The 10,552-nt window shown below is 51.6% G+C and overlaps 1 protein-coding gene across 1 annotated transcript; it reads left to right on the forward strand.

Moving 5' to 3' along the window:
* Positions 1 to 2,931: 2,931 nt before the first annotated feature.
* Positions 2,932 to 3,928, forward strand: BHLHA9 (basic helix-loop-helix family member a9). The gene has a single exon (XM_019429745.2). The coding sequence runs from the start codon at positions 2,932 to 2,934 to the stop codon at positions 3,586 to 3,588; it is 657 nt and encodes a 218-aa protein (XP_019285290.1). The 3' UTR covers positions 3,589 to 3,928.
* The last annotated feature ends 6,624 nt before the right edge of the window (positions 3,929 to 10,552 follow it).

Here is a 10,552-nt window from a genome sequence, read left to right on the forward strand (position 1 = left end):
ACTAAATAAACATTAAAAAAAAAAAAAAAAAGAGGATGATTGCTATTACTAGTAATGATTGCTAAGCAGCATCCTGCTCATGGTGGATTGTGAGTTCTCACTAGTGGAGGGAAAGGTGATGCAAACAGTTTAAGCTTGTTTATTACTTGACTGGCACCCTCCCTCAGCTCACACACTGCCCCAGGCAGACTCTCCCCTCTGGGAGGCTCCCCTGAGGATCTGTGGGAAGGACTCCTCAGATAGGTCATCTCCATCCTTCTGTGGAGGTGAGGGGTGCTTGGGGCTTGCCCGTCTATTTCCTCCTGATCATGGGTAATGGGCTCCCTGGAGACACCATGAGGGAGGGGAGGCCTTGTTGGTGGTAATACTCAGGCTGAGGTTACCCTTGAGAAAACCAGGTGCAGTATTTCTTGAGGCCTCCTCTTTACTGGAGTCTATTTCACTGAGTCCTCTGAGACTGGTATCCTATTTTGCAGGTGGAGGACTCAAATATCAGATGAGTTTTGATCCAAAACTTGTGCTCATTACCTCTACACTACTATGTCCTACACTCAGGGCCAGATTCATTGGCATGGGACGTGGGCACCCCATGCTTAAAAGGGCCCCCAGCTCAGCTGAATGTTCTCCTGTCACCGTCTCGAAATTTGCAATGATTTTGAACAAGGAGCCCAGTTTTCATTTTGTACAGGGCGCTGCAAATTATGTAGCTGGTCCTGTCCACCTTCTTTTGTAGAAAGGATGTCTTCCTTGCAAAGAAAAGGAAATTGAAGTATATAGAAAACAGGAGTGGCACAAAGTCATGTAGCAAGTTGGTAGCAGAACCAGAACCAGGTCTCCTGACTCCCTGTCCAGTGGAATTCTCTGGAAGCACTCATATGTCTAACCGTGCCCTGGATGGGGGCAATTTCAGAAGAAGACACTGGCTGGGGGGTGGCGGGGGGAGGGCTCCCATTCACCATATCACCTCTCCCACCTGGCCCTTCTGGGAATGAAATGTCCATCTGCTGCCTCCTGACCTGCCTACCTTGGACCCTAGGGGCCAGGCTTTTCTGAAGGGCTGGGCAAGGCCATGAGCAGGGCAGTGACTCATTTCTCTCTAGAGTGGTTAAAGGACATGGATAGGGGTAGCAGCAGAGGTGGCCATAGAATGTGATACTCAGGAACCAAATTCTCTGGGTGTTGACCTGATGACCTCTTGACCTGAGATGACCCATTGAGACTGACATCCTGTTAGTTAAGCTGGATTCTACTGGCCACAGTTGGACATCTGTGGCCTATGCTCTGTATAGAATCCTGCTAGAGGCATGCATTTCTGTGTGATTTGGTGTGTGTTTGTGTGTGTGTGTTGTGGGGATGAAAACATCCAGTTCTGTCTGCTTTCATTCACTTTGTAATTTCACAGATATTGCAGATTTGGGGAATAGAGCCCCAGAAATACAAATGTCCTTAGGATGCTTATAGTCTAGTGAGCAAGACAGATAATAAAATAAATAATCACAGATAAATACACAATTTGTTTCCTAGTGCCGTGTTCTTTTTCTCCACGGAGCAATTAATAGTTTGAAACAATGGGATTATTGGTATGCTCTTTGGTGAGAAGGATGTGAACCCTATACTCATCCCAGCTGGATGCCAGAGCAAACCTTCACATTTTGGAGGCTTTTGAATTGTGGCTGGGAATGACATTGACTTTGCTGCTTCAAATAACTCACTTGTGGATGCCTGAAATTCCACTGAGGGTCCTTCTCTAGGATTAAACATTATTCTTTTTCTGAGACTCTATTTAAAATTCAAATCCCTGCGAGGTGTGTGTGGGGGAGTGATGCCTGGGTGGCTCAGTCCGTTAAGCATCCGACTTCTGCTCAGGTCATGATCTCACAGTTCATGGGTTCAAGCCTGCCTTGGGCTGTGCTGACAGCTCAGAGCCTGGACCCTACTTCGGATTCTGTGTCTTTCTCTCTGCCCTCCCCCACTCACTCTCTGTCTCTCAAAAATAAACCTTGAAAAAAAATTTACATTCAAATCCTTGGAAATGGGGAGGGGTGGTGGGTGGGTGGGTTCACTGAGTTCATAACATGGCAGTGCTGTGTCATGAGACAGAGCAGCCCAAGGACCCTGAACACCAAAAGATGCCCCTGATGGGTACCACAAGGGGAGCCAGGGTTTCACAAGACAATCTCCATCACCCTCTGCTGCTGGCTCAGTCCAGTTCTGCCTTCTGAAGGGGGGGGGGGGGGCAAAGGGAGATAGAGGGAGAGTAAGGTCCAAACAAAACCCAAACCCAGAATCCCAGGCAAGCTCACTCTGGTAGCTAGAAAAGCCAGAAGCTTCAGGTCTCTCTTACCTGCAGGCCCCTGCTGTATCAAATCTGTCCCTCCCTTATTGGCCCCACGGGGACAGTAATGCTTTGCTCAAGCACAGCTTTATGGTTGTACAAGCCTTGACGAGAACTTTCAAGGTTCTTGAAACACACTCAACTACCACGGCGACCCTCTGTGTACCTATCGGCACTCCTGCCCAGGGGCCAAATTTGGCACTGTATTTGGGGTCTGCAGGTGGAACGTGTGTTCAACCTGGTCACCCGAGAGAGGACCTGGAGTGAGGCAGGGCAAGTTCTCCCTGGCGGCTGGAGCACTGCCCCAGGCATGGCCGGGCTGCCGGGTCTGGTCCCCTCTTGCAAGAATCTGCATGCTTCCTCCCTTCCTTGCTTCCTTCCTCCCGGTTCCTCCCTCGCCAACCTACCTGGAGGCAGGTAATAAAGCAGGAGGAGGGAGATGAATGGATGAGGAGGGTGGAGAGCCACGTGGTGCCATAAAGCCCAGCTAGAGAAGGCCTGTCCGGGAGTGTCCAGCCTGCAGGAGTCAACGCTCAGTAGGTGAGGACTGTCAGCCCCGCGAGCCGGAGCCGGGGCTGCAAGGCCCGGGGAAGGCCATGCACCGAGGCGGGCCGGGACCAGGCCTCAGAGGCCTGAAGGGGGCCGAGGGCCCCGCCGAGGACTTGGGGGGCTCTTGCCTGGAGGCCGGCAGGGATTTTGGGGTGCTGAAGGAGAACGGCGAGGCCGAGGAGACGGCGAGCGGCAGGAAACGCGCCCGGCCGGCGCGCTCCAAGGCGCGGCGCATGGCGGCCAACGTGCGGGAGCGCAAGCGCATCCTGGACTACAACGAGGCCTTCAACGCGCTGCGCAGGGCGCTGCGGCACGACCTGGGCGGCAAGAGGCTCTCCAAGATCGCCACGCTGCGCAGGGCCATCCACCGCATCGCGGCGCTCTCCCTAGTCCTGCGCGCCAGCCCCGCGCCCCGCTGGCACTGCGGGCACCTGGAGTGCCACGGCCAGGCCGCGCGTGCCGGGGGCGGCGGGGACGCGGGCTCCAGCCCGCCGCCGCCCGCCCCGCCGCCCGCCGGCCCCTTCGCGCCGCGCTGCGCCTCGTGTTCCCCGCACACGCACCCGGGACGGCCCAGGGCGGTGGCCGAAGCTCAGGGCGCGGCCCAGGCGTCCGCGGGAAGCTGGCGCCGCGGTCCTGGGGCTCCCTTGGCCTGGCCGCGGGGCCACCCGCGAGCGGGCCCCGGGTTGGGCTTCCAGCACTCCTGACTGGCTCCAGAGAGACCCGGTGGGCCTGGAGGGAGGCCGGCCAGGGAGGAGCCAACGGCAGGATGACTACTAAAGGGAAGACTGCAAAAAACCGTCCTGGACCAAGAAAAACTGAATGGCTGAGGCCAGAGAGAGAGAGAGGAGGCAGCCTTGCCAGTAGGAAGGAACTGAGCCCAAGGCTGCGCTCCCCAGCACCTTCCTCCTCAGCCTGAAGCCCAACCAGGGATGGCAACTCCAGGAAAGGAGCAGGATCCTGCTGGGTTCTTTTTTATGTTTGGACTTGATGAACTCTTCTCAGAAAGTGATCTTTGCGTTCCTGTGCCTCTGAGTCCTATCTCTTGCTGCTTTTTAGGAGAAAGAGGGCTTTTGGACGGGGGGGAGGGAGGGGCTTGTAGGTGGGAGTGTGGGTGACACCTGGTGTGGTCTGATGACAGTGTGGGGTCCATGTCCCCAGCCTGTGCTGATACCCCAAGTCTGTGATCTAAGAGAGGCAACAGAAGGAGCCAAATAAAAAGGAAAAGCTATCATCTCCGTCTGCTATCAGATGTCCACTGGGCCCAGTGGCCCAGGGTGGCAGAAAGGCCTGAGGTGTGGGGGCTCACTGTGGAATGTCGGTCTCCCACGGCCTGATTCCCACAGGTAGGTACCTGATTCATGGCAGGGCCCTAGGTGTGGCTGAGCAGTGTGAGGAGCACTGTGGGAAATGACATTATTTGGAGAGGGGGAGCGGCACCAGGAGACTCAGGATGCAGTCAGCCTCATCTCTGGGACCCGTCACCCTGCAGAGCTGCTGTCTGCAGTGAGCCACTGTGAGGGCTGCAATGGTAGAAGAGTCCGGACCAGTCTCAGGAAAGGAAGCCTAGGGCCGACCAGGGACTGGGGGTGGGTGAGTCCTGCTTGTACCCTGAGTGTGGGTGAATGGAGCTCCCAGGGAAAATTGGTCCAGTGCATAGAGCCAGGGCCTCTATGATGAGAGGCAGACATAGAATCAGGAAAGATTATGAGGAGGAGGTCAAGGGAATTAGGGCCAAATCTGCTGAGAAAGTGGGAGGCACAACCAGCCCTCCCAGAGAAGTCTGGAGAGCTTTTGCATCTAAGATGAGCACTCCCAAGCTAGTGTCTGGCTTCACTCCTGCTGACCGGGCTGATGTTGCAGCTGCTGCTGGCTGGGGTGAGAACCCAGATGTGCCAGAGGAGGGCTGGGGGTTCTCTGGTCTCCTTGGAGAGCTGGACACTTGCCAGCTTGGAGAAGAAGAGTTACACGGCTCGGAATGGGGGCTATGACGGAAGCTGGAGAGACAGCCATAGACCCCAGGATAAGTGAAGGGTCCCCAAAACAGTCAAGATGAGGCTCAGTGCCTTAATTAAAGATATACTTGCTTTCTGCAAGTGAGACACTGGCTGGCCCACTTGGCATCCTGCCCTCGGCCCATAGGTATCAGGGTTCCCAATTTCACAGGGCAGGTAGCTGCCGCACAGATCACAGGAAAGCTTTGACTCTGGGCAGAGGAGTCCTAGGGTCCAACCAGGAACAAAATGTGGGAATCTGGCCCCAGACCTGCCCACTGAGCCTTCCATCTCATGGAGAGGCAGTGCCACCGTCTGATAGTGTAAAGGAAAGAGCCAGACAGGCCTGGGATCCAGTCTCCGCTCTGCCACTTACTACATGTGTGACCCATGGCATCACTTGACCTCTCTAAGCCTCTAGTTCCTCACCTCTGACACAGATGATTCTACCTCAGGGTGGCTGTGAGGGTTAACATTTGTTCATAATGTAATTTCTGGCAATTAGAAGGCTTTCATAAATTGTTACTGTTTGTATATTATTATAATCTCAGACCAGTTTGGACAATGCTTCTGCCTAGCTTCAGACCCAGATTTTTATGTCCTGGAAACATGATAAAATGACCAGCAAGTCCTGTTTTCTTAAGTTGCAGGATAGAGAGAGCTCAGAGTTCTGGCCCAGTTTTACGGTCAGTGCAGGAATGGCGAGAGCGCCCCCTGCAGGTGGAGGCGTGAATGTGCAGCAGATGTTTGAAGTCAGAGGGAGGGATGTGAAAGTAGTTCTCAGTCTCTTCACCTTCCAGCTGAGTGACCTTGGGCAAAATGCTCAAGGGACTTGAGCCTTGGGGTTCCCCTCTGTATAACAGGCTAAAATAAGTACTTACATCGTAGGCTGTTGTGCAGACTAAATGAGATAATGCATTTCAAGCACTTAGCATAGTGCCTGTAAGCACTCACTGAGTGGAAGCTATTACGACATATTCTGTTCAGTAGGTTGTTATAAAGACAGAATGCATGGGAGGGTGTTTTATAAACTAAAGTCCACACACATTAGCTATTGTTTTATCAGGGCCATGTGTTTTGTATATTTTCACGCTGATAGGTGTTTGCCTAGCATTCAATTTTTTTTTTTTAATGCCATAAAAGTTTTCTGATGTGTACACATCACAGGAGTGCTTATCTAGACGTGTGGACATCTAAATATTTGTGTGTGCATACATGTCTGTATTGATCTAACAGGTACTCCCTGCCTCTCCCTGATGCATTAGAGTCTCCTGGACCAGAATGCCCTTCATTATGGGCCATCTGGGTTTTCTGAAACCCTTGCTTGATTTTTTTAAATGTTTATTTATTTTTGAGAGAGAAAGAGAGACAGGGTGAGCAGGGGAGGGGCAGAGAGAGAGCGAGACACAGAATCCCAAGCAGGCTCCAGGCTCTGAGCTGTCAGCACAGAGCCTGATGTGGGGCTTTAACCCACAAACTGCAAGATCATGATGTGAGCCAAAGTCGGCTGCTTAACTGACTGAGCCACCCAGGCGCCCCTTGCTTGATTTATTTTTTAAGTTTTATTTATTTACTTTGAGAGAAAGAGAAAGCATTATGTGGGGAGGGGCAGAGAGAGAGGGAGACAGAGAATCCAAAGCAGGCTCCCTGCTGTCAGCACAGAGTCCGACGTGGAGCTTGAACTCATGAACCGTGAGATCATGACCTGAGCCAAAGCTGGACGCTTAACTGACTGAGCCACCCAGGTGCCCCTGATTTTTAAAAATCTGCTTCCCAAGCCTGTATCCATTCTCCAAGATGACTGACTTACTGTGGAGAGGAGCAGCTAAATCTGTGATTATGAAAGGAATGGGCGTTGTCAACCGAGACCAGCTAGGCTTGTCCAAATATAGAGAAAAATAGTACAATGATAACTATTAAGTGAATATAGAAAGAAAAGCACTAGAGAGAGAAACCACATATGTAAGACAGAGCTGCTAAAAGTCATGGCTAAAAGATACAAAGGACCAGTATACCTCAAGACAGAAATTATATAAGATTGCTACCAACCATCCACTCAAATAGTGCTCGAAGGAGAGGGAGTCAGAGAAGAATAACAAGTAGACGCTTACAGTAGTCCACGGCTCATAAAGGGCTCCCATACACGCAGTCTCTTGGCTTCTCTTAGGAAGTCTGGGCCTTCCAACTCCTTTCCTTATACTCGTTGCCTCCATCACAGGAAGCAGCACCTTGTCTGTCTAGCAAGGAATGAGACATACCAGCAAAAATAAACAACAGTTAAGACTGATGTTGTCAGGGATGTGGAGAAGAGGTCGTGGGAACAGATTTCTAGTTGTTCTGTGGATCTGTTCCTTTTTTTGGGGGAGAACAAACTGGCAAAGTCACAATAAAAACACTCCAAGGAGGGCGCTTGGGTGGCTCAGTCAATTAAGCATCTGACTCCAGCTCAGGTCATTATCTCACTGTCGGTTAGTTTGAGCCCCACATTCAGGCTCTCTGCTGTCAGCTGTGGAGCCCGCTTCCGATCCTCTGTCCTGCTCTCTCTCTCTGCCCATCCGCTGCTCACTGTCTCTCTCCAAAACAAAAATTAAAGAAAAAAACACTCCAAGGGAGTAATTTAAAAAGAAAAACAGATTTTCCAAAAGGCAGTCCCAGAGTCCCACAGTGAAAGATTTGAAACAATAAAAATGCCCAACCATAGGGGCGCGGCTAAGAAAATCTGGTGTTCTAACAGTAAAAATAATCGTGAGTTAGAAGCGCAGGTCACAAAATGGTCCGTGCCCACTGATTATAACTGTAGACAGACATGTAGGTACATGAACACACCCTGCAAGAATTTGGAAGGATGCAAACAGAGTTAGTATCTATTAGGTTCTTCAGAATTGTTTTTTAAAGGTGAAAGATTTGTCTCCTTAGAGGGCCTTCCAAAGAGGGGTAGGTAGAGAAATGTTTTGAGCCAGGACAGTAAGGACAAAGTGTCCTGAGTGGATTCCTTTGGAGGGATCTCACCTCACTGGATGTGAAACCCAGGTGCTTGCTGATGAGAACAGGACTACATCATGTTTTTCTTACAGCGTGTGTGTGTGTGTGTGTGTGTGTGTGTGTGTGTGTGTGTGTGCGCACGCGCACATGCTCACACAGATACCAGAAGGCTGCAGCTGTCCCTGGTGCAGGGTGCAGGGTGCAGGGCGAGCTGAGCTCAGGAAGCCCTCAGTGACAAGAGGGAGTTGCTTAATTATTCCTGTCCTGACAGCCCCATAGGGTTTCCTGACACCCAGTCATAGACCAAGGGTGGAAAGGGCCATGGGGCACAGATCTGAGAGGGCTGTTACCTCTACCTTGGATTAAGGTCCGACTTACCCATCCTTCTGAAGTTGGCTTCCTTCCCCCACCCCAGCTTACAGGTCCACTTTCCCTTCCACTGCTGACCTCAGCATCTTCCTTGCTTAGGGTGCACTAAGGCTGGGGGCAGGCAGAGGTAGGAACTAGTGTCCATGCAGGCACACCCTGGGCACTTGGTTGGTGCTTTCATCTTCCTCTGCTTCATCCAGCCAGTCTTAACTGGGCCAGGCCCTGGGCAAGGGGGCCAGGGCACACCTGCCCACTCCAGGACCTCACAGCCCAGCGGGGAAGCTGGGGAGAGAAGAGAGGATGACTTTTTTCAGTTCCCTATGAAAGCAGCCCGGCCAGACAGCCGTGGAACAGAAAGGCCAGTCCCTCTGTCTAGCTGCAGGCTCACGGCTGAAATCCCCTGAGACAGGCAGGCCTCATGAAGGCAGAGCTGGAGGAGCTCCTTCTAAAGGCTGCAGCTGGCCCAGTGGCTTGCTGTTCTGCAGAAAACGGGCCCAGAGTTCCCACATCTTCATGCCAGAAGTCTGAAGCTCTGTGCAAGCCAAACCCATTTTGTATGATGAATATGGCCTGCAGTCCTCCGTTTGAGACCTCATTTGGGGGTGGGGGGAGCGGGGGTGGCAATGGCAGGCTTGAGCAGGGGCAGCTGGCTGGGCTGGGCTTACCAGCCTTGGAGCCCCAACCTGATGCTCTTTCTTCCGGTCTCTCCCCTTCTCCCGACTCCCACCCTGTGATCATTCCCATCATCACTATCAGGCCACTAGATGGCACCATGAGCCCAGCATCACCCAGTGGCCAAGCACACCTGGGTCCCCAAGTCCCTGAAAGCCAGCCACTGGTCCTGCCACCCCACTGCCATGAGCCACCCTGGGGACTTCTTGCCTTTTTTCTTTTCGGTTTAAGTTTTTTATTAAGTCAGAAAGGCCCCCCTTTTATGTCGGGTTCATTCTATTCTAGACCAGCAGTGCCCAAGAGAAACGTAATACAAACCATGTTTTTAGTTTTTAATTTTCTGGTAGGTATCTTTTTAAAAAGTGAAGAGATGGAGGAGGTGACAGTAATTTTAATCATGTTTTATTCTGCCCAATATATCAACATTATTATCACTTCAATATGTACCCAATGTACACAGTATTAATGAGATCTTTTACATTGCTTTTTGTACTAAGTATTCGAAGTCCAGTGTGATTTATACTTCCAGCACATTTAAACTAGCTACATTTCAGGGGCGCCTGGGTAGCTCATTGGGTTGAGTGTCTGACTTCGGCTCAGGTCATGACCTCATGGTTCGTGGGTTCAAGCCCCGCATCGGGCTCTGTGCTGACAGCTCAGAGCCTGCAGCCTGCTTTGGATTCTGGGTCTCCCTCTCTCTCTGCCCCTCCCCTACTCTCTCTCTCTCTCTCTCTCTCAAAAATAAATAAAACATTGAAAAAAAAAATGAAATGCTTTAAGTAGCTCAGTAGTCACATTTGGCTAGAGGCTATGGAATCTTTGGGCTGGGCAGTTGTCGGCCCCATGGAGGGCCTGAGTCCCTTGCTCCCAGGGTTAGCTTCCAGGCCGTAACATGGAATTCTGTCCAGGGTGGACACTGACTTAGAGTCTAGGGGTCTCGGGCACCCGACTTACCACCCTTTGCAGGAGGTCTCATATTTAAAAAGACACTAGCACATTCCCAGAGATTCCTGGACCAGGGAACCAAGCTCACTCTCCCTACCCCACTAAGATGAGGAGGAAGCCCCCTGCCACCTTCACCCCTGGCAAGAGAGCAACAATGTCACTGCCTTGGAGTGCCCTGCATTTTGCAAACAACGATAGGTTTCCTTTATGGAGCAATAATTCTTTTTTTTTTTTTTTTAATTTTTTTTAACGTTTATTTATTTATTTATTTATTTATTTATTTATTTTTCAACATTTATTTATTTTTGGGACAGAGAGAGACAGAGCATGAACGGGGGAGGGGCAGAGAGGGAGACACAGAATCGGAAACAGGCTCCAGGCTCTGAGCCATCAGCCCAGAGCCTGACGCGGGGCTCGAACTCACGGACCGCGAGATCGTGACCTGGCTGAAGTTGGACGCCCAACCGACTGCGCCACCCAGGCGCCCCTAACGTTTATTTATTTTTGAGACAGAGGGAGACAGAGCATGAATGGGGGAGGGTCAGAGAGAGGGAGACACAGAATCTGAAACAGGCTCCAGGCTCTGAGCTGTCAGCACAGAGCCCGACGCGGGGCTCGAACTCATGAACTGTGAGATCATGACCTGAGCCGAAGTCGGCCGCTTAACCGACTGAGCCACCCAGGCGCCCCTGGAGCAATAATTCTTAAT

This window comes from Panthera pardus, unplaced genomic scaffold, assembly GCF_024362965.1.
Source record: "Panthera pardus isolate Hobbes unplaced genomic scaffold, ASM2436296v1 HiC_scaffold_3, whole genome shotgun sequence".
NCBI lineage: Eukaryota > Metazoa > Chordata > Mammalia > Carnivora > Felidae > Panthera > Panthera pardus.

Coding starts and splice junctions, on each gene's coding strand:
- BHLHA9 (XM_019429745.2), top strand. CDS start 2,932: ATGCACCGAGGCGGGCCGGGACCAGGCCTCAGAGGCCTGAAGGGGGCC.